Source organism: Salarias fasciatus, chromosome 17 (genome assembly GCF_902148845.1).
Source record: "Salarias fasciatus chromosome 17, fSalaFa1.1, whole genome shotgun sequence".
NCBI classification, from domain to species: Eukaryota; Metazoa; Chordata; class Actinopteri; order Blenniiformes; family Blenniidae; genus Salarias; species Salarias fasciatus.
The window spans coordinates 6,507,916-6,533,884 of NC_043761.1; the positions used below are offsets into that span (position 1 = coordinate 6,507,916).

At 42.6% G+C, this 25,969-nt stretch overlaps 1 protein-coding gene across 5 annotated transcripts; it reads right to left on the reverse strand.

The window, feature by feature from the left end:
* Positions 1 to 1,042: 1,042 nt before the first annotated feature.
* Positions 1,043 to 23,322, reverse strand: pacsin2 (protein kinase C and casein kinase substrate in neurons 2). Of its 5 annotated transcripts, none has more exons than XM_030113414.1 (12): positions 23,183 to 23,322; positions 13,169 to 13,253; positions 12,805 to 12,961; positions 12,456 to 12,691; positions 8,996 to 9,151; positions 8,744 to 8,919; positions 8,400 to 8,520; positions 7,674 to 7,721; positions 6,049 to 6,176; positions 2,612 to 2,785; positions 1,443 to 1,624; positions 1,043 to 1,292 (listed from the first exon to the last, which is right to left on the reverse strand). In XM_030113414.1, the coding sequence occupies exons 2-12, from the start codon at positions 13,223 to 13,225 to the stop codon at positions 1,180 to 1,182; spliced, it is 1,548 nt and encodes a 515-aa protein (XP_029969274.1). In that variant the 5' UTR covers positions 13,226 to 13,253; positions 23,183 to 23,322; the 3' UTR covers positions 1,043 to 1,179. The 5 variants fall into 5 exon arrangements, with proteins under 5 accessions (XP_029969274.1, XP_029969273.1, XP_029969275.1 ...); XM_030113413.1 differs by having other exon boundaries at positions 13,169 to 13,257; XM_030113415.1 differs by lacking the exon at positions 7,674 to 7,721 and having other exon boundaries at positions 13,169 to 13,257.
* Between the last annotated feature and the right edge of the window lie 2,647 nt (positions 23,323 to 25,969).

Here is a 25,969-nt window from a genome sequence, read left to right on the forward strand (position 1 = left end):
CATCAAATCAGGAACTTATACAGTTAGGAGTTATTTAAAAGTCTGCAAAATGCTGAAAATGTGCGTTTTGTAATGAAACAGCTCCATCCATTCATGTAACAGCTCTGAAGGGGGACATGTCTCATTTTAATAATCATTTATTTGTGTAAGGCCCTCTGTGACAGGAAATCAATCATATTTTACAAATCTAACAAAATAACAGATCCAAGGGATTTTTTGCCATGAAACATTCAATCATTGTACAAACTGATTTCTCACTCACAGCATCCTAACAAGAGAAGAACAAAAGCACTTGTGGCATCATAAATTAACAATCATCCATCTCTAAACGGCACGTCGTCTGATTGCGACGCTCCGTTTGTTCGAATATGTTGAAACCACGCTATTTACACACGTGTGTGCCGCGGTGACCTTACCTCTACAGCTCCTAACATCGCTCCAAAAGAACAAACCAAATATCCTCTCGTGACTGACTGCTGGGTATCGCGCCACAGTTTTTGAAAACGGTTTCAGTGTTGCGTGAAAAATAACAGAGCATTTCACGATCGACGGAGAGGGAGGTGGCGGAGGACCGTCTGCGGCTGAGGAGGAACCGAACATCGCGAAGCGAGGACAGACGATCAGAGAATTTACATTCGACTGCGTCTCTGCAATTCCCTAAAGAGACGTCTGAAACTGAATAAGCTGAACGGAAAATCACAAAACCCTGAAAGGAACATTAGAACAGCACAGTTTAAAATCACATCCTGACACGTTTATCAACTTAAAGGCCAATTTTTCCAAAAAAAAAAAAAAAAAGAAAAAAATATAGCCTGGTGCTAAAAGGTTGATCAAACTTAATGAATTAAAAAGTGTCTTTGCATACGAAGGCTGCAACATCAGACTGTCATCCCAGTGTTTGTTAAACAATACATGAATTCACACGTTTCATTCAGTCTATATATATATCTGAAGAGCTATTCCTCGTGTAACAGTATAAATGAGACCCTAAGTGACGTATTTTACACCTTCCAGGGATCATCTGGAAACCTGTGGTGGATCTATCCATGCAGTCCGTGTGCATCCTGCTTTACCAAGGAGGGTTTGAAGGGAGGGAAAGTAAGGCTTCTGCAATGTGGCGTCTCAAAAATAAACACTTTCTTCTTCTTTTCTTCACATTTATATCATCGGTGACGATCATTACTGGATGTCTTCCACATAGTTGGCAGGGTAGAGGCCCGTTTGTCCGTCCTTGAGCCGACCTTTGCACCAACCCTGATCATCTTCCTCACCGATTTTGGTAAATTCATCACCTGGAGAAGGAAGAGGGAATGTTTTTATTCCAGAAAGTGGTGAGAGAGCTTTGATTTTAGAACTGGAAATTACTAAATGCTTGGCTACATTGCTATCGAATCACCTTGTAATAGAATAATATTCTTATTGAGAATTTTCCTGTACCGTACCTGCTTTGAAGCTCAGCTCGTCCTGCTCCTGCCCCTCGTAGTCATAGAGCGCTCGGACGGGCACCGAGACCGCCGGAGAGGCCGGCTCATCCTCGAACGGGTTCCCGTCTCCATTGGCAGAGAAAGGGTTCCCGCCCGTTTCCTCGTCCGACCAGTCGGGAGTCTTCTCCGTACTGCTGGCGCTGGACACAGACACACAAGCGCCTCAGTGAAAAATCTGGTGTTTTCACACGGTTGCAGAGGAAATCCCGGCAAACAGATGTACAGAAGTTTGAAGTCAGAAAATTGAGAGCAAAATAAAAAATAATCAGAAAACAGAAGACAGCACTGAGGAAAATACACAGAAAGCCAAAATGTAAGCATCTGAGGCTCCAGGAGCAGCTGTGTGATTCATCCTGGAGTCATTCTTAAAAAGAGTGGAACACATGCTGTCTCATGGCATTAATGCTACCAGCCAAGCATTTGGTTCAGCCACGACCAACTGGTGGGAAAAAGAAATCAAGAGTTTGTAGTGAAAAAGCACACAGAGCTGAGGGAGGAATGGAAAAAAAAACAAAAAAAACATGACATATCAAACAGGCTGGAGGAATAAAGAAGCAACACAAGACCAAGCAGCACAAATCATCGTCTTCAGATGTATGATTGGAGTTTTAACTGGGCCGACCAGCAGAGGGAGCCACCTACACACACAGACACCGAAAGCCGAGAAACAATAAATGCACATTTACAGTCAGACACACATCTCAATTAGTTTACGAGCTTTTACTGCACCAGTAAAGACGCAGCGCCGCTGCTGCTTTCAATGTCTGTTGCGTTTGCAACTGATTGTATGCATCATTTTCCTTCTCGGCCAATTGGAAGAACAAAACTATTTCAGACGTGCGTTGGGATCTGACTGTAAGACACGAACGGGCTGGGGTTTCCCCACAGCAGAGGACTCCATGGCAATCTGTAGGACACGAAGGAGACGGACACACTGCGTCTGTGCGGCGCCATTCAGTGACCATGCAGAGCAACACAACAACCGGCCACCTGAGGGAGGGAAGAGGGCCGCGGAAAGAAGGCCGCAAGGAACCGAGAGAAATGAAGAGAGAACGACGGAGGGCGGGCGGGCGGGCGATCCGGGCAGCAGCGACAGAGAGAGGCTCCTGCTCCCCGGTTTCACCAACGTTTTTATTTCCTCTTTATTGGCACTGATGTGGTTGACTGTGGTCTGCTGCTGCTGCTCCACGACCGGCGGCTCCTCCTCATCCTCCACCTCCTCCTCCTCCTCCTCCTCCTCATCATCGTCTTCTTCAAACGGGTTCGAGCCCGCCGGCGCAGTTTTAGCGGGCACGGACAGGCTGACGACATGCGACAGAGTGAGAGACGGGTCGTGGAAACACACATACATAATCACACACACACACTTGTAAGAAACGCAACCGGCGGACAAAGAGCAGTAAAAGGGACGAAGATGAAATTGGACAAATCTTTCAGAGCTGCAGCAGCTTGGAAAGCTGATCTCTGGACGACCTTTGAGGGTTTCAGTCTTTCAAACCAGTCGATCATTGAAGTGAGGAATGCAAAAAGATGCAGGGAGAGAAAAGATAAACCTTTGAAGAAACAGACTCACTCATGTATCTACTGTATGTACTTACAGTTGATTCCTGCCCAGTATCGGCAGTAAATGTACTCATGTGAAGAAAAACTATTTTAAATTCAGTTATTATAAGTATAAAGAACTGAAGTTCAAGCAGTGAATAAACTTGTTTCTTCATGTAAGTAGAAAAGGTTTGTAGTCCTGGAGTTGTGCCCTTCCTCCTCCTCCTCCTCCTCCTCTCTTATCAGATTCACTTTCAGCCAGGTGGATTTCACTTCCCTCTGTCAGTCGTCACATTCAACAGCCACTTTTAAAACTGCAAAAATAATATCTTATCGGTGTTAAAAAAGGCAGAGAAGCAAAAAAAAAAAAAAAGTGAGATCCCTCTTATGGTTCATGCAGAAAATCATATGAACACATTTGAAAATATCTAATATCAAAATGATTGCACGTAAGTAAAAACAATGTCAACTCTGTGGTAATGAGAACAATCCTCCTGTTATTAAATGGAGTGACACACACACTGTCAACAGCTCGAGAACCACCGGACCATTCGGTTTAGTTTTCTACCGACTGCTGTGTGTGCCGGACAAAGACAAGAGGAATCACAGGAAAACAAGACACAGAAATAAAGAGTTCCTGTTTCAGCGCTGGAGGTACGGAGCTGTAAAGCGGCTATCAGAGATAAACTTATCGAAATGAGCTGTTGAGAGCTGCCACCGCTGACGGCGAACAGCTGATAGATGGAAATAAGAAGCTGAAAATAAAGGACACTGCTAAAAAAAAAAAAAATACATATACACACATTTACGAAGGTTTAAGGGAAGTAAAACACAGTAATTATTGTATTCATGAGTATGAGAGACAGAGAGAATAGACAATGTCGTTTGGGTGTGTAACTCGTAATTAATCCAAAAGCTACACAAGCATCAAGAAGACTTTGCCGGAGCAACATGTAATTGTCAATTCAGGTTTGTTTAGATGTAAAAATCCTCCTGAAACAGTCACATGAGGGCAGTTTACTTCCGCCCATTGTGACTTTCGGTGTGTACCTGTATCGGAGGAAACGGCGGCTTTCGACTCCCTGTTTACAGAAGTGGCGGGCCGTGAAGAGCGGCGGCCCTCTGCACGGAGACGCAGAGGGACGCCGACGCCTTTGTTTGGGTAGTCACGCCACGCTCTCAGAGTTAAGCCCCGGGCGTTATTACGCCAAACACGGCTCCGCTGGGAGGCGCCCGCAAATGTAACTTTGGATGGTTACAGTCAACAAACACACGTAAAACTGGGGCGGATTAAGCCAAGTGTTTAAAGAGCTGTTTTACTACAGCGGCGCACTTTAAAGGCAAGTTCAGACTTTAAATGAAAGGAAAAAAACAAGTGTAGGGTGCTTTACTCCATACTTCCTTTCTTAATTAGTTCAGAGACACAGCAGACGTACCTTGCTGACTTATGACGATTCTGATGCTTAAATATTCAATCATGAATGTTTTAAATACTGATATTGAATGGTTTATTTATGTTAAGCATCACATCATATTAGTGTTGTTGCTAAAAAACAATATCATTTTACTGTGTTTGACATCAAAACTGAGAGCATGCTAACAATGTGTTTTCAACTTTAAAAGGATTCTGGTTTAGATCATTCCAAACTCAAATTGAAACAGTCTTTAAAGAGGAATAAGTCATGCAGTCATTTGGCGAGTCCCATTTCATGGCCGAAGTTTGCTCAGTAGATTGTGTCGTGCCTGAGTTTTTTTTCTTCAGTTTCTTTTTTGTTTATTTTCAGACCCAACTAAAGAGGAGCACTGCAAAGCCTGTAGCCTAGAAATGCTCCAGCGTACGGCTTTGCTTTATGCTATCTATTTCTCCCTATTTTATTTGGCACAACCCTGAAGTTATTTGTCCTGTGTATGCCACTGATTGATTGTTTTTCACTTCAGTTGCTGTTTTATATGCTCCTTGCACCAAAGTTACAGTAATTGCTTCTTAAATTTCTTATTGTTTGTAGCGTAAAGTTGTACTTAAAGTGTTTCCTTCACCGGCTCTGTGCACAGAGCGGTTAGAAATTACAGGAACACAACACGCCATACGCAAGGCTGTGGATCATCTGCTTTCTCCAGTTCAGAGGTCAAATGCTTGGCATTCCCTCCGTCGACTCCTCGACACCCTGCACCACTCCTCATTTTCCGTAGACACACACACTGTTAAATCAGGAGGACGTCACGTCACTACAAACCCCCGCGTGAACTTGAAGAGTTAAAGATAAGACAGCGGCCCATAAAGTCACGTTTACGAACGGAGGATGGAGTTTTTACGAATGCAGACACTTTATGATGTGCTTAATGACCGTGTGATTCACTGCTTTTGATGCTCTTATCTTAATTACCCTTTTTGTTGTGATTTCCATTAAACTCTTCAGCTGTTAAATCCTTAAATCCTCTTTTTATGGTCTGTTGACATTTCAAAGCGACAAGTAGACATAAAATGTCTCGAAAAATAATCACAAATCGTAAACTGCAGTCATCTTCGCACATGTACACACACTTGGAGATTAACAACATTGATGTTTGGTGGCTTATTTGTTTGCTTATTGGAAATAAATTCTGAACCTTTGAGTTCATTTGAAAATCCCAATACATTGATAATCTACGTGGATTTGTGGGATGAGCAGCTAAATGAGTTACACCTGTCAATAATGTCAAACAAACAACAACACCAACATTATATGACTTCTTACGAAGGCTTCTCTGTGTGTGTGTGTGTAGCACTGGATTTCGTTCAGCTATGTACCAGCAGGCTTCGTTGACTTCTTCCCATCAAAATGTTGACGGTTGCCGTGGAAACGGCCGCATGCTGACGTCTTCCCGGAGCCTCCCTTGCGTAACATTAAACAGGCATTCCTTCAGAGGAGGATACTGTGTGCAGGCTGGCTGCTGGTTTATCAGAGATGTGAGGTGTGTGTGTGTGTAGAAGCAGAGGCAGAAACAGGGAGTCGGAGAGGTCAGAGAGCGATCGGGTGTCTACCTGCTGGTCTTGGCAGGCTGGACGGGTTGGTCTGACCCGGTCTGACTGATCCCCGTCAGCGTGACGCCCTCCGACGGTTTCTTCTTCTCTCGTCGGCTCAGTGTTCGGTTCAGGTCTATGGACCAGTCCTGGTAGACAAGAAACGCACCGGGGTCAAATATCAAAGCCGGTGTCGGCTGGAAGCAGGGAGACGGCGGAGGAGCCTGAACTGAAGCCCTTTCTCTGAGATGTCGCACACAGAAGGATACACACACTTCAACAGAGTCCGGCATCAGCGAAACACTTCAAAAGCTGAATAAAACGAGACACACCACCGTGTAGAGCAGCAGCTTTCAAAGTGTGGATGGGGAATCCCAGAGAAGATTAAGGGCTGAACTCAACTGTCTGACGATACAACACCTCTGATAAAGCATCAGGTGGCAAACATATGAGTATGGTACTCATTCTGATTATTTCTGATGAGAGTGTTTTGTGATTTCTTGGGGGTGAGGGTGAGGGTGAGGGTGGGGGTGGGTGGGGGGTGTCCTCATCCTCCTTCACTTTGAAAACCCCTGTTGTAGAGAACCCACCAGCTGTTGAAAGAAACACGGCACCAAGAGATTCCCCTCAAACATAGGCTAACCAGGGAGAGTGGAGCACACAAGAATAATCAGGTGAAGCTTATTTCAAAGCATTTCTGCTGGACTGAGGCGACGACCGGCATCCATCGAGGCCGCAGCTTGATACATCAGAATTATTCAAACAACTCTCTTCAAGTGCTTCACTTAGAAAGAAGAGCACAGCAGAGCTTTATAAAGTGTCAGGCCCCTCCGATTTAAAGCCCCTCAAACTCATACAGAGCGAAGGTCGAACAGTCCAGACTGATGACAAGAGGCATGTTGGAGTCACGTGACGTCCTGCGGGAGTCACATGTGCAGCAGTAATGACTGAGGGCAGCGGGGTCAGAGTTCACAGCTCAGACTGAACCAGAGGCACTTATGAAATCTAGGAAAAAGTACGAGACAGTCTGGAGTTAAAGAGTCTGAAGGGGATTCAGATATTTCTCTTTAAATGCAAAGTATGAGACTGCATTTTTCCCACTCAATTCGGCACGTTGCTGATTAAAGACAAAACTATTTTATTTTGAAACTTTGGCACAGTACTGTGTGTGAAAGAGAAGAAAGCTGATCATGTGAAAAGATAAACGTAGGGAGTAGTCAGTTTCTGATCTTTTTTGGAGGGTTTTTGTTCGGGTTTTAAAATTCTCACTTTCAAACACGAAAAAACAAAATAAATGTCAATGTATCCGTTACAGCCCACGTCCTGACTAGCTGTGCCCTCCCGCCAGTTGACACTCACAATATCAACATTTTGTCCAGACTTTAACAAGGAAAAGAAGAGACGTGGTGATTTTACTGCATGAAGAGAAAGCTCGGTGCAAAGCCAGGTGGGGCCTACAAGAACCAACATGTACATCAGCTCAAATTCAATTTCCCCCGTGGCTACGTAAATACAAACACAACCACCTCAAACCACACACAAACACACAAAGAGAAGCAGTGAGGAAGAAGAGATGTGTTAGTGGGAACGGAGGGTTTCCCCCCCATGGCTGCAGTGACAGAACAGCCCTCCCATGCAGAACTCACTACAATGGACCTTCTCTTAAAGGAGCGAGGATGGGAGCAGTCCAGAATCTGTCAGACACGGGGAAAGGGAAGCAGGTGCAGAACAGAGTTAGTGTGGACAACGCTGTGCAGCATGTGGATCCATCGACAAGAGAAAAACTGCTTCAAACTGGCATCACGACTGAACGGCGAGCGAGCACAGTTCAGGTTATTCTCCTCTGTGATTAACGTCTGTCTTCTTCCTTTTGTAGCTTTGATGCTTTTTTAAGAGGAAGAATCGATTGGAAAAAAGAAGGAAAAAAAAAAAAAGGGTTGCTTGACCAGGGCGTAGTCTGAAAAAGTGGAAGAAGCTACCTCAGTGGAAAAGCTTCACGGCATTAAACTGCAGCCATGCAAGCACACACAGCTTTTCTTAATGTCCCCTCCTACCGGAAAGAGCACATAAACTCACTGCAAACGGGTTCACTACCAACTCTGCTTCCAAACATTTTACCTCAGTGACATGAGGCTGTAAACTCCTGCCTTTGCGTTGTATTTTCTCTGCCTACTCACACTGATCTTCAGAGGCAATGTTCATACACCTACAGATGAATAAGAGCTTTGATTCAGCTGTAAGGACCCTGCTAAATAATACATAAGGTGTATTGATGCAAGTCAACAACAGCTACAGCAGCCTGCTAAAGACTTCCAGATCCTCCGCACCTGAAATGCTTTTAATGCTTTTTCCATTCGTTGCGGTCACACTACCTCAAACTGTGGCCAGTTCATTGGCATGCCGGGGCCGTGATTGGACCGGAACCACTTCAGGTCCTCGTCGGCGTCAGTAGCAGAGATTGTGTCTTCCAGCGTGTGGTAAATCGTCTGGAATCTGCAGGGATGAAAAAGGACATTCATCAATCTTCGTGCCAAACCTCTCGTACGCGTCTGTAAGGAGCCTTTGATAGAGTTTCCTTCACATAGTTTTTATTTCTGTCGTATTGTAGTCTATCATTTATGTGACATAAAATCTGTCTTCACATTTCTGCTTTTGTCGGCCTGCAGCTGAAATTTGGAGTGAAATGGAGCCTTGTGGGTAAGATGTGGAGTCTGACCTGTGATTGGTGGAGAGGTCCAAGTGCTGCTTCACCTCCAGCAGCAGCTCGTTGAAGAAGCGAATGCGTTTGTCCTCAAACTGCTGCCACTGCTCGAACACCTGCTCCATGTTCTCCATGTACTGAGGGGTCAACTTGTCCAGCTCCTCCAGAGACTTCTCATAGCGCTCTTTAGTCTGCAGAGAACAACAGTGCCAATGTTGACGCTGTTCTTTTACAGGCGTTTGAAGGCTGACACGCAGTTCGTCGTACCTTCTGCACCTCCTGCTGACACTTCTCCACCTTTTCCTGGAGTTTCTTCTGGGCTTCGGGGTTGTTGTTGCTCTCCAGCTTGCTGTTGGTCTCTCTGCTGGCTGCCAGCTTCTCTTCTTTGCAGGCAGAGTGGTACGATTTCTTCATGGTCTCCACCTGTGAGTTTGGGAAATGTCAGAAAACAGTCAGTCTTAAGGTTTAGTCACCGTGGAGCAGGAGCAAACACCAGAATATGAAGTAACTTTGAACTGAATTCATGGGTTTGAATCTGGGCACGGATTCCGTGCAAGGAGTGTGTTAAATGGGCCGAAGTGGGATTTCACTGGGGACTGAAACTTTCTCTCACAATACAGAGAAAAGCCTGTTGACTCTGAGTCACAGTAACGCCTGAGCGTTGAGCTCATTCATTCCCGTGATGGACTGGTAACCTTTCAGGGTGCACTTTCATATTTTATTGTTTGACGCAGAAAATTACAGTTTAAATTCATACACTGACTGTCAGAATCCTGGATAAGGCATTTTAAAAGTGATCATAACTAAAAAAATCAAATGTAAATAAATATTAAAACTCCACTTGACAGAGTTTCTTTTTAGTTATGCAAGAATGATTATTCTTCTGGATGTTTACTCACAGAAACGATCCCCCTGACATTTAAATGTCAATTCCTTTTTTTGGACAACATATTTCCAGCTGACACACTGCATGTGAGTGACTGATTAATTCCTCATATGACACAAAGCAAATATAAACTTGACCGAGGTACAGGAACATAAAAAAGAAGTGTTCCAGCCCTCAGACCACAGAACAAAAAGAAAAGGTGTGATCTCAGCTCCCTGAGCATGAGGAACATGCTGCTGCTCTGAATCAGCTCCATCCTCTTGTTCCAGTGTTATCCCATCACAAACATCACATGCTTAAACCCTCCTCAAATCTTTTTTTATAGCTGTTGATTTTAGTTGGCCACAATGTTCCAAGTGTGCCTACTAATGGCCTTTCTCATGCTCAATGTTCACAAAGTACTAGATTATGTGTAATATGGGCTAAAATGTGTTTGGATACCATGCAAAAGGAAAAAACTAACAATATGCATCATTATACATGAATATAAGAGAGTTAAAATTACATATGTATTGTACTTCACTATTAAACTCTGAAACATTTCTCAGTTCATCTAAGAAAGTTTCTTTCAGTTCGTACTGACGCTTAAAGACAAACGTTCATCTGGAAAGAAGCTCACAAAGTTTCAGTTTACAAACTATGAGATGGAAGTGTAGATAAAAGCACGGCTACATGCAGATTTTCCAAGTCTTTCTGTCACCTCAACACAAAACATGTAGCGACATGTACAGTCACGCAAGCTAACATTTTCTTAGAATAACACCAGTCTCAATACTAAAGGACTAAAAAAAAAAGAAAAAAGAAAGAAACTGACGGACTACAGTGAGAAAATATATTAACAAGTGATTTCTCACCTGCTTCAAACATGTGAGAGATGTCATGTTGGATCATGTAGGCAGAAAAAGTTTTTGCATATATATGCCTCTGGATATTTACGGGGTGAGAAATAAGGAAGTGATGCGTTGCTATTTGAAGAATGTGGTGAGCATCACCAGGTGTTGCGCAGGCAGAGAAGTTTCACTAGAGGAACAATGGAGACTTTCGGGAGATGAGACCGTGTCGTCTGAAACGTGCGCTTCAGGCTCTGAGTCAGATACAGTAACCAGTTCACCAGCAGTGTCTGTTATTGACACGCTGTCCCTGTCACCCATGTCAACTCTCCACTTCATTAGCCTCATTTCCTCTCCGCCCTCCACCGCTCCTCCTCGTCTGGCCGCCCGGTCAATAAATCACTGGGGCCACGAAAACCTCGGTCCAATGACGGGCCAGGAAGCCACGCCCCGTCGCGACGTCACACACAGGAAGCGGCGAGGAAGGGGAAGGAGGACGAAGGCTGCGACATTTTCAGCAGCTCTGAACAGGCGAAGCCTCGTACACAATCCAGGGAACGATGAGGAATGCCAGATATGCCGAGACAACAGGCTGCAGGAATGAAAGCGGCCGTAGGAAATGCACTGACCTGATTCTGAACTTAGAGCCATGCTACTCCCTGCAACCTCTGCTTCCTTCCCTTCTGGGGACAATCAAAGGTGGGCAGGCTGACTAGGTGGCTGGAATATGAGGGCTCAAGCCTGGGTAATACTATGTATTCAAGATCAGGGCGTGGCCCTCTAAGTGAGAATGACATTCTGTTCATATGACAACATTTCAAGTGAAAAAGCATCATTTTTTCCTTTTAGTTTCTGAAAACTTCCACGTTTACGCGACAAAACACGAAGTTTCAATATTTCTGCAAAAATAAATTATTTGTTTGTTTTCTTTTTCATGAGCCTATGCTGGTCTAGAACACCCTGAAGAACGATAATCAGAATAAAACAAAGAACAATGGAGAAGATGGAGGTTTTTTTTTTTGGGTACGTGCCAAAAAAAAAACCCCTTCTAAACCAAATCCGAACACTCAGATTACAGCCATGCTACTGCTGCTCCTGCCCAGCAAGCTTGTTGCCATGGAGGGAAATGTAAACAATGGCGAGTCAGTGAAATGCATTCATGGGAACTGAGGGGTAAAATTAATACTCATGATTGTAATCAGTGAGGTGAGGGTGATTTGTTTGTTGCTGCTAAGAAGACGTCATATTTCGAACAGAAATGACAGAGACTGCAAGCAACACCTTTAGGAATATAGATCAGATATGGATGCTGGATTAAAAATATCTTTATCGATAAATGTTAATGAGTTATATAGTTATTTTTAACATTGGCTCATATTTGGCAGCATCTTTTGTGTCCATCTCGAGGCTTCTCTGCTACCTGACCCTCTTCCCCTGTGATGCATTCAGGGTCATTTGGTCAAATTGGCTGAAGCTCTTTCTGAAGAAGCAGATTACAGCTACCTAAAAAAAAAAATCAGTTTATTCTGGTCTGGACTGTTTAGGTTTATGTTCGGCTTTGTGCTGCTGAATGTGTGACTCGGCTCATTTTTCTCTAAACATCCTTTCGTATAATCAGTGCCTTCAGTTCCAGCTTCAGCAAAGCAGCTCCACATCATGATGGTACCTCCACCATGCTTTACAGTTCATTTCATTTTGTGGCCTATAAACAAACCTTATGCTCCCAAAGATTAATGTTTAGCCTTTTCACCATCGCTTCTCATGCGGTCCTGCTGGGTTTAGGGATGTATGTTGCAGATTACAGATCCCCTCCATTCCGTTTCAACTCAGCCTGAAGCTTTTTCCTTTTACTGCATGCCATTTGTAATATTCACACAGTGCATTCCTCCTTCTTAGATCCCTGTCCAGGCATCATCGAAACACTAATGAGTAAAACGTGTTGACAGGACCACTGAACGACAGGTTATATTTAGATTATCAAACATCCACACGGGGAGTCTAGAGTTCCCACCTCTTTGAGTTTCTTGGCCCACGGTTTCTGAGCCTTGCGGAAGCCGTCCTCAGCCTCTTTGGTCTCTTTGAAGCCGCCGATCATCTGTTTGTGGTAGGAGTCTCTCTGCCAGTTCTTCAGTTTCTCGTAGTCCTCTCCCATCAGCGCTGCCTTCACCTCCATGTGGAGCTCACTCACCTTCTCTGCCTCCGTGCACAGAGCCGACCACGCTCGCTCCAGCGAGCCATACTGCGGACCTGAGACCAGGAGGATTATTTACCAGTTAGAGCAGCAAAACTACAAACTACTACTACAAATAAATAAATAAATAAATATCATGAGCTCCATCATCCAAAGTGCTCAGTTCTACCTTTGTCTATAAGTTGCCGCCAGCGCTTTCCCCACTCTGTGAGCTGCTGTGCGTAGGCCTTCTCGATGCGAGCGCGCTCGTGAATGCAGTTCATGAGGTCGTTACAGAGTCGATTGCCATCGTCCACCCGCTTCACCGTACGTTTGTAGTTTCCAACCTGAGGACAGACCAGATTGCCTAATGTCACAAAAAAGGACGGGAGTCAAAAAGTTCAGTTGAGGTCAGGAGGGACTGTGCTATTGTTCAAGAACAAGCCCTTTTAGAGAGACATTAAAATGAAGCTTGATCAACATAAGTGTTGCTCTTGGAGATTTACGATCATGTGTTTCATGGCAGACGGTGAAAAATCGTTTAAGCATCTCACCTCCCAGAAGCTATCACTGGAGACATCAATCATGGAGTCATCATAGGCGCCCGACATCGTTGCTGCTCGAGGTTAAACTCAGTGTCTGCCTTAAAAAAAAAAAACAAAAAAAAAAACACACACTGAATTATTGATCATTCTGGAAATTATTCAAATACACGTTATATTTTTCAAATGACAAAACCCTGCTGTGCCTTCATGCCCTGGTAAGCATGGAAGTAAATACAGTGGATAGAGCTTTCGTCACGTCACCCATAGTGTTTCGAAATCCCATTGTGAAGATTTCAGTGAGTTCAGCAGGACATCTCCATATTGACCATTTGAAAACAGATGTAAATGTGATTGGTCCAGCCTTCACGTGGACAGAGGAGGCACTGTGACAGAGCGATTTATGCAAAACTTTAACTCAGAATAAAAAAAAAAAAAAAAAAGATGATTTATGTGAAAATCAGAGTCTGTTGAAGCCAACATGGTTGTAGAAACTAGTGATAGAGACCAGAACATGTTCTGAAACCAGGTGCTTTATATGTTTATCCGCACTCTGAAAACTGGCATTTTTGAATGGGTTTTCTTTGAGACCTGGGCTCTTTTTGAAACCAACATCATCGCGTCTGCTGAAATTTCCCTGGAATTACAGCTTTTTTTGCACTATCGCATTATCTTCAGGTTTTAAGAGAGGAGGTTGGCGCTTGATTTAACCAGTCCTATGCAGGAAAAAAAAAAAAAAAAAACATGACAGGTTTTACAGGTTATGAGAAGAGGAATGTCTTTTCACCCACATCCGAACATAATTTCACATGCAATTACTCTGTACTGCAGACCTCAGAACTGAGTTAATCTTTTCATAAAGTCTGAAGCCATAAGAATGACAGTCCAGGCAGCAGGTGGGACTTTTCACCCATTTTTACAGCCCCTCACAACCCTCGCTGACCAACAAAAGTGACACCACAGCAGCTACTGGCAGCAGACAGAGTCTCTTTTCTGGCCCTGAGAGTGAAAGAAACTGTCAAGTGGTGCACGGCGGGCAGCTTCCGCTTCCCTCGATCTGGAGCGACAGTCGGGCCTCTGTTAATCCTCTCTCCATCATTTGAAACTCAAACAGTCCATCTTTATTCATCCCCTCACTTCTCGCCGCTCTTTCCGATCAGTCTAGAAAGTCTCTCTACAGCCATCAGACCGAGTGTCTCTTAGAATAGTACTTCATCATCTCACTTACAAGACTTACACGCTGCATCAGTATCCAAAGACCTCTGTATAGATCTTAACAGAACACTATCCTAATTAGTTTTTCTTTCTTGCAATCCTCTATTAAAGGGAACAGCTGAACAGATGCTTATTGTTATTACTGAGGAAAATAGAAGCACAGCAATAAATGAAGACAGCACAATGAAGATGGCCACTAATGCCCTTCAACATTAATAGATTCACAGGCCTAGTAGCCAGTGCAAGATACACTGAGGTCATGCCTGCATGTTTACAAGGAACCTGTAAACATGCAGGAGTTTCTTTATCCTGAAAGGTTGTTTTATTGTCAAAGTTCAGTTCAATAAAGTGGGTTTCACAGGATAAAGAAATATTCATTCATTGCTGCATTTCAAAAATAACAAATGCTTTTTTTTATGCATGGATGCTCACAAAGATAAGTTTAGCTTTAAAATGAATTAATTTGATCAATTATCACACAAAAGGAAGGGCAAAAAGCCACAACTGTCATTCATCACTACTTGTTCAGGACAGACTGACCTCAGGTCAATTAAACTGATCCAATTTCCAGTTGCTTTCAGACATTTATGTCTTAATATTTATATCAAAGTTGATATAACAGCTCGAGCAGCCTTAATGATCTATAAAAAGAACACACAAACTGAAAAACATGCCTGAAGCTCATTACCGCATTACGGAACATTACTGAAAACAGACGGACGGCTCATCAATCACCAGTTCAATGAGCTGCTAATGTGCCTTCTTCTTCCTGCTTGGCACAGTGAAAAAACTTACAGTAGAAGAAAATCTGACTTCACCGACATAATTAGCTGCTACTTTGAGAAGTTGCCGAAAGCCATGCTTGTTTAGTACCATGCAAACAATGACACGGCTATAACCTGATCTAAACTAGTTATCAATCCAACAATATCTCTACCAGGCCACCACACCAGTGTCCCTACGAGTAAACAACTGCAGGGTGCTCTGATTAGACGTAATTCTTGAACGTTTCCATCAGGAGGGGAAATTGTCTGTATGTCTTTCTTGGTTATGAAACCTTAAGTATCCAATTTAGTGATATAACAGCTATCAAAGCTGTAACTCAATAACACAAGATGCATTTTAGTGTGATCACACTGGGCCTCTTTCAGGCGAGGCAGAGAGTGAGAGGATGCAGGGATACCACCGTGTGTGTGTGTGTGTGTGTGTGTGTGCGTGTGCGTGTGCGTGTACGTGTGCGTGTTTGTGATCAGTGGCCCGTGCCCTCCAGGACGGGACTTGCACAGAGACTACCATTGTGGTTGCAGCAGGCCCCAGAAAAGGAAATGAACAATCCTCCCTTTAGCTGTGTTTGAAGTGTACAGTCAGGCCGGTCAAACACACACACAAACACACAGCAAAAATGAACACACACCACAGATGAGGTTTGTCAGCATCATCAGAGAAAGCCACAAGATATTATTCTACTTCCTCTTGAATAAACAGGTTTGTAGCCATTAAATGATAAAATAATCATTTTTTAATGGCTGAATGTGAAGCAATCATGATTGTATGAGAACCGATTTGAATATTACTGCCATTACACATAATGGCAGATGATATTAACATCCAAAGCATCCACCAAAATGCTTAGGAATTAAAGCTTAAAACAAATTTTAAACCTAACTCTATTGCAATGAAGTCAAAACTTTGCTTGAATTTATGCAAAATTTCATATTTGACAAAAACAAATCATGTCATGTAGTTAAAGTTAATAACACTAACAGTACATCATGTTTAGAATATGTATTCCTGTCATATTAAGCATTATTCTATCTGCAAACATAACATCATTGTTTCCTCAAACCTCTTCAGCATCAATATTAATGTTCACTAAGTATTGGTATTGATGACGAACCTCTACTCAATGCGTTTTACTGTCTCGGCGGTGTGTGTAATTGAAAGATTGCATCCTATTGATCTGGTTTGCAAAATAAAATTCCTTCAATGTCATTTCCTCTTGTTCCTCCTGATTTTTTCCTGCCAGATGCCCATAATCGTCCATCAACAATCACTGCTGCCACACAAGAGGATACATGAGGAGCACATGGAGCGAGCCGCAGATGTCTGCAGACTTTAGACTCTCCAGAGTAGGAAACACGACCACAACACCAGCAGTCACTGCTGGAAACCAGAGACAGCTTCAGTAATGATCATGTTCCTGTAGTGGGAAGGGTTCACATGGACAAAAACAGAAATAGTCAAACAAGAACTTCTGCATGAAGAACTGATTAAACTTGATCAACCTTCAAACTGCTTATGCTTTGACAAAGCGACACATTAGACACGAAATATAGAATTTTACCTACATTATACTTGTAAGGTTGCTCATGGCTCTAAGCAGAGATTAGTGCACTAAAACATTGACTGATTTAAGTTTATTATTTGATTTTCAGATCAGGCTGCTCTGGGTTAAGACTGCTGGGAGACCTTTATTTTTCTCCATACATTCATGTCATTAAAATTCGGTGTCGTCTGTGCTCTCTCTTTACCTTCCTCCAGGATCTCTGACAGCTGAAGTTCGTGATCTCCTGCCCTCAGAGTGTGCAGTGAGCGGATTAGCTTGCTGTTTGACGTCAGTGTGTTTGTTGTCCTGTGTCTCCGTCTCTTTCTGAACATCAATGCAGGAGCAAGTCGGACCTCTCAGTCTGGTGTGTGACAATTTCCTTCAAAGAAAAGGGAGTTCTTCCTCTTCGCCGTCTCCTATGTGTTTTCATGTGGGAAGGTTGGGTTTTCCATGTGATGGCCCTGTTGTAATTGTATTTGTAACATATCTCCAGATTCTTGTCTGAGCACAAACCTTTAAACAACACAATCTATTGGCAATTCCTCTTTCTAGCGTAATATTATCAGTGGCACACCCCTGGGATTGCAGGACACACTGGAGAGACAAAGGCAAATGAGTTCAACTACTCAACCTAGCTCGACCCACAAGTGTAAACAATGCTGTTGACTGAGCCAGGTCTGAAGTCCACTCCGGCTAACAATCCGCAGGATAAGACTGGAAAATTCAACACTGCCTGCTGCTGCACACAAACACAACGTACGCACGACACACAGACAGCCAGGATCACTATCTAACACTGCGTTCGTGCCACTGATATCTGAAGTGACAAACGTGAGACAGTGGTAACTAAAGCACAGGCATGATTTCATCAAAGTGACAGAAACTTGGCTGAATGGGGCGACTTAGATTACAAGCTTTAGGATTACATAATCAAGAATAACAATGACATCCAGTGAGGTCTGATAAGAGCATGCACTAAGCGTGCTGGAATTTGCTTGCTGACAACAGTGTGAAGACAGAAGTGAACACATGAATACCTCAACGGTTCCATGACTAAATTGGGTTTTGGAAGGTTTGTTCACGTTCCCACACCATCACTCATCGTCAAATTTGTTTCACACACATAAAGCTGGCACCAGAAGCACATGCGGGACTGACCTGAATTCCTGTTGGAGCAAAATCAACCAAGCATGATTCAGAAGCCAGTGTCAGGCTGAAATGGAAGATAATGAGACAGCAATAGCAAAAGACGATCATGTGAGTTATTAAAAGTACATGGAAGAATACAGTAGCATGCTGGCAATGACGTGACCTGAGTCACGTCTAAACCCTGACAACCCGGATGGCAAAACGAGGCTGGTGGAAAAAGAAAACGCGAAAAAAAATGGAAATATAGCAACACAAAGTGTAGCCGGGTGTTTAAGAGCACAAATGTTCCCAGAAACAACCAGTGAACGGTCTATTCATGCCATGTTTCTGTTTCCCTGAGGGCTGTCACACAGAAGCAGTGTCATGAATGGAGAATGAGAGCACCAGACAACAAACAGGATCCACACAGCACATAGATGAGCACATGCACAGCTGACAGGCACATGCACGGCCACCCTGAAAGCCCAGGGGAAATATGAGCATATGCACACGTTCACAGCTCCAGGCGATTTAGAGTCACCGATCATGCAACAATCACGTCCTGAACACCTGGAGAAACTCCAATAACAGGAAGAAAATGTAAATTCTACCCTTCAGGGCACTGAACCCAGACTTCAACCACTTTTTTTTCCCATTTTAAGGTAAAGTCTCTAACAAATGACATCAGATGGAATAACTTTCTTTTAAAAGAAGCAATGTTTGCTGTCACCATGAAGCCAAACACTCTGGAAAAAAGGAATTCTATAAAGGCATTAATACCACCCCACATCCTCTCCATAAAACACTGGCCAAAAAGCTCACTTCACAACAGACTCACACTCCACAGCAGCTCAAAAAACAAAATAAAAAAATCACTTCTACTTCTTTGTCATGTACAACAGCTCTGTTGGAAACAGTACTGTGTTATGGTTTCTGAAATGTTACTGAACTGGACAACAACATTTAGTTAATAATCACCACACTTGCTATTAAACACTGTAGTTTGCATGCCAGAGCACGTGGTGGTTTGTACCAAGAGTAGCATAATTTAAATATTAAGTGATTTCAAGCTGTCACTTTATCATATAGATTCACTCATCTGGCTAATCAGAATCAGAATCAGAATCAGAATAGCCTTTATTGTCATCGCAACAAGTTACCGAAGTTACAAGTTACAACGAAATTACTTGGGTTTTAAAGACGCCCAATTACGGCGCGCCGTCTAATGAGAGAAATGAGTATTCACAGATCTCAATGATGGTGTGGTAAATGTACACTTCTTAAATACAAAACTAGAGCAAGCAGCACAAACAGTACTCAGGGAAACCGTATTCTGACTGTAGCCGTTAGACTCAGCTCAGATGAAGATGCTTCAAAAATGTTGGATCAATTTCAAAGATTCAAAATGCTAAAAAACAACAAAAGCTTAATGCTAATATGTTGCTTAAAGTGTGAACTTAAATGCTAACATTTACAAAATTCTCCTGAGCACTGGCTTATTTTAGAATAACTTCAAGATAAATCATGATTATCAAACATGCTGACTCTTACTAGAAAGTAAAACACTCGACTCAATCACAAGTACGAACAGCATGAAGGCGAGCGTTACATAACCCCACAGCTAAAAAAAAAATGTTCTGAGTTAGCACTCTACTTTGTCAATGTCATAATCACAGGAAAATTGCATATCTGTTAATGGGGTTTTCCCCCTACTTCCTTCATTTGTTGCATACAAAGCCTGCAAAGCTTGCAGGCAGGGAGTGCAGCTGAGCCCATCTATCCCTTCAATATTACACTTTCGCAGCAGGACGAGGTTAAATCCCTACAGCGCCGCAGAGGAAAAAATTCCAAACTATTCTTGTGCTTCTTTCCCTCTCATGTGCAAAAGCTTGAGGCCCACATGTATCCATAGCAATCACAGCTGGTCGTGACCTTGATTTTCTTTGACCGTCAGTCACCTCTGGCCTCGTTCCTCATGTGAGCCCCCGATGGCAGCTGCTCGGGACTGCTGATCTCACAGGAAAATGGCCTTTTGACAGTGGAGCCTCTCCACAACTATCCAGTCCTTATAGAGATGGCTGGTCGAGTTTCCAGCTGCCCTTAAAAGACTCCAAAACACCGGACAATAAAATCGATGGTCCATCAACAGCAGGTCCACTGTAGCTTGGAACATTAACTGAGAAAACATGCTTTGCTTTATGGACGCGGAAAACAATGGGGTTTGTTCCACACTTTCAGGCACTTTCCACTGGGCAGGCCGGCAACACAGAGAGGAGTATAATGGAGGGAAATTCAGTATTACATGAAAGGGAAGGGGAGATCCTTATGTCATCGACAGGCAAACAGCCTTGTTTAATTTTTTGCTTTTCCAGTGGAAGCCCCGGTCTTCAGCTCTGAGCACAGCCACACGTGACGCTCTCCAAGCATCAGACCTTTCAGGATACGGCTACAAACAAGAGTCGCCTCGAAGATTTTTTTTCAACCAAATAAAGAAAAAACAAAAAGAAACCACGTCACATTGACAACAAAAATAACAATGTTGAAAAATGTTATTCAAGCAGCTTTTGTTGGTATATTGTGGATCGCATGATTCATTTAGCAGCTCAAAACCATGACCAACAAGGCTGAAATCTCCACACTTTACAGTAGCTTGACAATGCTCGTCCTCATGTTGTACAGATCTGTGTGATTTTCTTAGACCGATGTGATGTAGAGTCCGCAAGCAGGGGGCATTTCCTGAAAAAGGTCAAACACATCCGTCATGACGAGCCCTTTGAAGCACTTGAGAACTAGGAGTTATTTTTCCACTAAGATGAGTCACTTTTTATGGCATCCTGTTCGTATAGGTCTATTTATGATCCAATTAATTCCACAAAAGGGCCAAAACTGGCCACCTGACAGTTCAATCCTACACTCTGAATAACTTTTTAAAGTGGAAAGGCAACAGAGGGGACATTAGAAGGATTTTTCTTTCAATAAAAGTTACTAATGTTCCTCATTAGTCTGCTCAGGCTACACTTGTGAAGTAGCTTTACCTTTTACGCGAGGTAGATTTAAGAGAATACAAACAATGAAGGATTTCAGTTTGCAAAAACATACAGTATTTTATTAAAAAAGGAAAAGTATATTCAGAGTATCAATTTTTGCACTAAAACGCAGGGAGCTCTTGAAGTAGTTTCAATTGGTTACTCTAGTATCATACTGGTGGGCTGCTCTAAATCCTCCACTTAGTTTTGCAAAAACTACAGCAAAACAATTGATATCATTTTGACAGGTTACAAATCGCTGCCTCCAAGGGTTTGAAAATTCACTTTTAAATCATATGCAAGTATACAACACAGAAAAAACTCCTGAAAATGCAATGCAAATCATTTTTCCTGAAAGGACTCACATTGCAGGTTGGTGTCCCTCTCTAAAGATGGCTTTAAATGGAGAGCAGTGTCGTCAGTCTAAATAGGAATACCTCGTATAAGTTTAGTTGTGTGTGACAAGCAATTGGTTCACATGCCCACAAAAAAAAAGAAAAAAGAAAAAAGGGGGAAGCAGCAGCACTTTCACTACTGCTTCACCCTGACAACACAACTGAAATAAACAAAGCACCCAGGTTGATGGCTTAGTGTGAGCAGCCCATGAAAAGCCTCGTGGAGCACAACTGTGATGACTGATAACTTCCAGTGATTCACAGCAATATCAAGGCTGTGGATTGTTTGTCATGGACACAGTACGGCCGGATCCCCGATGATTAAACAGCTCGTGAGCACAAGGACCCGACTGTCTAAGATTACATTATAACAGGCCTGACTACAGTCTTTCAAGCTTTTAGAGTGTATGTATGTGCATTCAAGAGTATTGGTCTTCACTCAATCAGGTGATTTCAAAGTGGTGTTTCAGGACAGCCCAGAGCATAATTTTGCCCTTCAGTGATTTAAGAGAAGTGATGAACATTTACACTGTCAATCCACCCTCAGATTGATGGCTTCATTACATTTCAGCATGCTGATCATCTCTCATCTTTGTTATGTGTTCCATGACGGTCATGAGCATATTTGATCTGTTTTTCTCTATATTTTCATGTCTCCTTCAAGCTCCTACATACTATGACAATTTTATTAGTCCTAAAAGAGTATTAGCTGCTACACTGAGCAACATGGATGTAATAAACCTGGCCACAAGATTATTAAGTATGAGGGCATAATGTCATGCTCCTCTGAATCAGACGTTACTGCAGCAACATACTTCACAAGAATGAACAACAACATTATTCTGTACACGTCATGTTCATAAATAAATTAAGCGAACACAGAATAGAGTCATTGTTAGTTCGTACTTATGTACAAGGAAAAAAACTCAAGATTATTCCCTCAGAAATCTGCAAATTGTTGCTTTAGTGCTGTTATCACATTAAGCATCACTTTCTGCTGGCTGTCAGTATCTGTAACTCATGGCAGCCTTCAAAATTAAACTGTACAGACCCACCTTAGGGTCAAAGGGGCAAAAATTAAAACTGTAGGTGCACAATACTTTTAAATACAGCTAGATTCTGATCAAATCACTTGCGTTTTAGTTCCACACAGTTCAGCTTTCACACTGAATGACAGGTTTATTGAAGAAAAAGATCACGATACATGGAAAGATTAAGCAAATCTAAATAGGGAAGGAACTCTAGGTTTTCTGTCCAGTGTGTCTGGACTGTACCCGGACCTGGCAGGTGAGAGACACACACTGAGGCATGTCCCAGGGGAGAGACACACACTGAGGCATGTCCCAAGGGAGAGACACACACTGAGGCATGTCCCAGGGGAGAGACACACACTGAGGGGCTCCAGGCTGCTGGATGTGTTGGCTCTCAGAGAAAGGGGACTGTGAGAGACACCATGCAGGAGGACAGAACATGCACCCAGAGGTTATCTTCACTTGTGAAATCTGCCCCGCCCTTCACCACCCACCGGACATTGAGACACCGTCTCCCTGACAGCTGCTCGGATGAAGACAAATAGAGAGCTGAAACTAATCAAATTAACGGAAAACCCCACATTAATCTGAACCCATGTTAGTAAACGGCGACCTATAGGAGCTAGCTTAAATCTCACCACTTTTAAAGCCCTTAAACAACAAATTGTGTCGTGAGAAGTCTAAACTGACTTCATAAACTGACGTCTTAGTCTTTTAAAACAAGTTTTAAACCACCTCAAAAATCGACAATGGTGTGGGTTTCCCCTCTTTTCAAGTTTGTGACAGCCCAGCTTCCTCCCATCGGGGAAGTCAGTTAACTTTAGCCCCCAGTTAGCTGCGATGTTAGCGAACGAACCCGACCGGAGCAAAAGTTACTTTAACGGCTCAAAGCTCACAGCACTTACCGGCAGAAGTGTGTGTAAGAGCCAGGAGGCGTCTAGTCCCGCCGGTGCTGATATTCAGGTCCTTTCTCCGTTTCTCGCCTCAGCAGCGGCACCGCGGACACCGAGTGACACCGCCGTCAAACTGCCCGCAGACAGAGCGCTGTGCCCGGCCTCCACAATAAGACTCCCCGCCCCGGAGGTGGTGCGTTCAGGGGACCCCGTTCCAAACAATAAAACACAATGTTTCTACAACATTATTATTATTATTATTATTATTATTATTATTATTATTATTATTATTATTATTATTATTTCATAACAACAACAGATCATATACTATACCGCTGATATCAACTATCAAACTTTTATAATAAATACAAAAACTATATATATTCAAGCAAAAAATATATTAACATACATACCTCTAAATTGCAGAAGAAAATTAGCTACAATTACATCAAAAATATTTTTTAAAAGACACATTTATTGTGGTGTAGAACTTGTGAATGAGTAAAGTGCCTCAGTTCTTTCAGAAAATGTATCTACATTTGTAATATTGTATGCATAGCCCGAAATAAATCTATGCAACAGGTTGTCCATCAAAGACTTTATGTCGCCTACATATCACCAACATCCTGTTGGACCGGATGCAGGACTAGTTAAGACTGGTCATCTTCACTAAACCTAATGAGAGGTGCGGCTTCTGACATAATATCCACTCACAGGTCTGCAGGATGGGGTCAGGGGCCTCCAGGGCCCTCAAAGCAGACCTCAGCGGTCATAAGCAACAGGTGAGTTTAACCTTACACTTCCTGAATCTACGAGTACACGTGAGTAAGTTTTCATAGTCAAATTGCTCTGTTGAACCAAAGACTAGTAAAGCGGTGATGCACACTCACAAAACCAGTTTAAATTTAATGTTTCTGTCATTGATGATGACAAGTCTTGTGTGTTTTCCCTCTTCCATGAGAGATGATGAGAAAACGTCACCTTGTTACCTTTTCAGACACAGGAAGTGGAAGTTACCCCATGTTACTTACCCACAAGTTCTGACTTGCTTCTCCTTTCAGTTGGGATTTGAGCTATGTGCAACAAAAAGTAATGCAACAGTTTAATTTAACTTTACCTGTTGACAGGTATTGAAAGATCAAGCCACCGCTTTAGATCAGTTTAGGATGACTTTTTGAGTTAAAATTTACCGCTTTCGAAGTGCTGAAAATGAGCCGCTCAGCAAAGGCAGGATAGACTTCGAACAGGTCATCAGTCCATCGTGCGACAAATACAGAGATGGACAAACATACATGGTTAGAGACACAACTCTTCAAATTGAACTCAGAAAAAAACCCATGGACACACAGGAAGAACATGGTGACATGAGTAAATCTTAATGATATGTCCAGGCAGCACCAATACAGGTATTTTATTCAAAAAGGGAGACAATGCAGTTTTCATCCAGAAAGAGTTCAATAATGCAAAAGAATCTGTGTGTGTGTCACGTAAACAACCTGCGGGAATGTTGCTCAGGATGTTCATCTGACAGAGAGTTTTTAATCTCTGGGTAAATTTGGTCTTGAGCACAGGAGGATGTGCACGTCTTGAACATTTCCCTCAGGGACTTCAGTCGGAGGTCACACATCCACACCTTCATCAGCTTCTGTTCTGCATGTCGCGACCAGCTCCAGGAGAAGTGAAACAACAAGGAGGTGGATGGAGGATGGCGGGGAGGGTGTCCAACCTCGAAGGTCGGTGAACAGCGCCATGCAGAGACCTCCGTTACTGCTGTGGCAACGGCACAAACACACAGGCTGAACGCTCTGTGAGGGACTGACCTGTGATTATTTTAAACTCCAGCCAGATTACATTCATTAAAGGCTGTACGGGCTTCACACCACAGAGAGATGACAGGAAACAGAACAATTTCCCAGTATAGAAATAGACGAGGCAAACATTTTATAAAATATCAGAGAAAATTAAGTGAATGTGACACAATCAGTTTGTTAATTCTGAGGCATACATGGTGCATTGAAAGCAACATTAAATTCCGAGAATATCTTGTACCAGGGCTGAATTGTAGTATTAGCCACTGATTCAGTAAACAAAATGTCAATTCTTAACAAATTAGTTTCAATTAAATCTGTTTTCCTTTTCTTAAAAAAAAAATCATTCACCAAAACTGAAAGGAAATTAATAAAAAACTCGGTAAATAGAAACATAGTTCATATTTGTGGTCTGAAAAACAAATATGATGTATTGATCGCACTTCATGAAAAAAAACAGTATCTCTCAATTTTACTTTGATTACTCACCTCTGATCGTTTTTAGTTGGGGTCCATCACTATTATCACTCAATAAAACTTTTGAAGGCAATAAAAACTAAATAAATTCTCAACACAAGCTTACCTGCTGCCTTTGATACAAACTGAACTAAGGCCCAATTTATAGACGATGCTTCAAGTGAAAACACATCGTTTTTGTCTCAGGAAAGTTTCATGTTTACACAGCAAAGTTCTGAAAATGATTTCCATCCATATGGAAATGGACAGAAATGTTGAAAACGATGTAGGTTGGGCCAATCGTGGATACTTATTCCAGGTGATTCTCAACTCTAAAATCCATGATGTGCATGCACAGAAGCAGTGTTTCCAGAAAAATGCCTTTACCTCCCCGTTTCCACAGAAACAAAGCGAGAATGTTTTCCAAAAGTTCCACTTTGGGGAGCCGTTCTGAAAAAGTTGCATTTTCAGTGGCTCCAGGAATCACCGTCGTGTAAAAGAAAGTTTTGCATTTTCACTTGAAAATGTCACGTAA

Bases quoted from the DNA above. Each gene is read 5' to 3' on its own strand.
- pacsin2 (XM_030113414.1), bottom strand. From the start codon at position 13,225: ATGTCGGGCGCCTATGATGACTCCATGATTGATGTCTCCAGTGATAGC. The intron at 8,920-8,995 runs GTACGACGAACT...TGTTCTCTGCAG, and splicing joins GTCAGCAGGAGGTGCAGAAG to ACTAAAGAGCGCTATGAGAA. The intron at 7,722-8,399 runs GTAGTGTGACCG...CGTGTCTGACAG, and splicing joins TGAACTGGCCACAGTTTGAG to ATTCTGGACTGCTCCCATCC.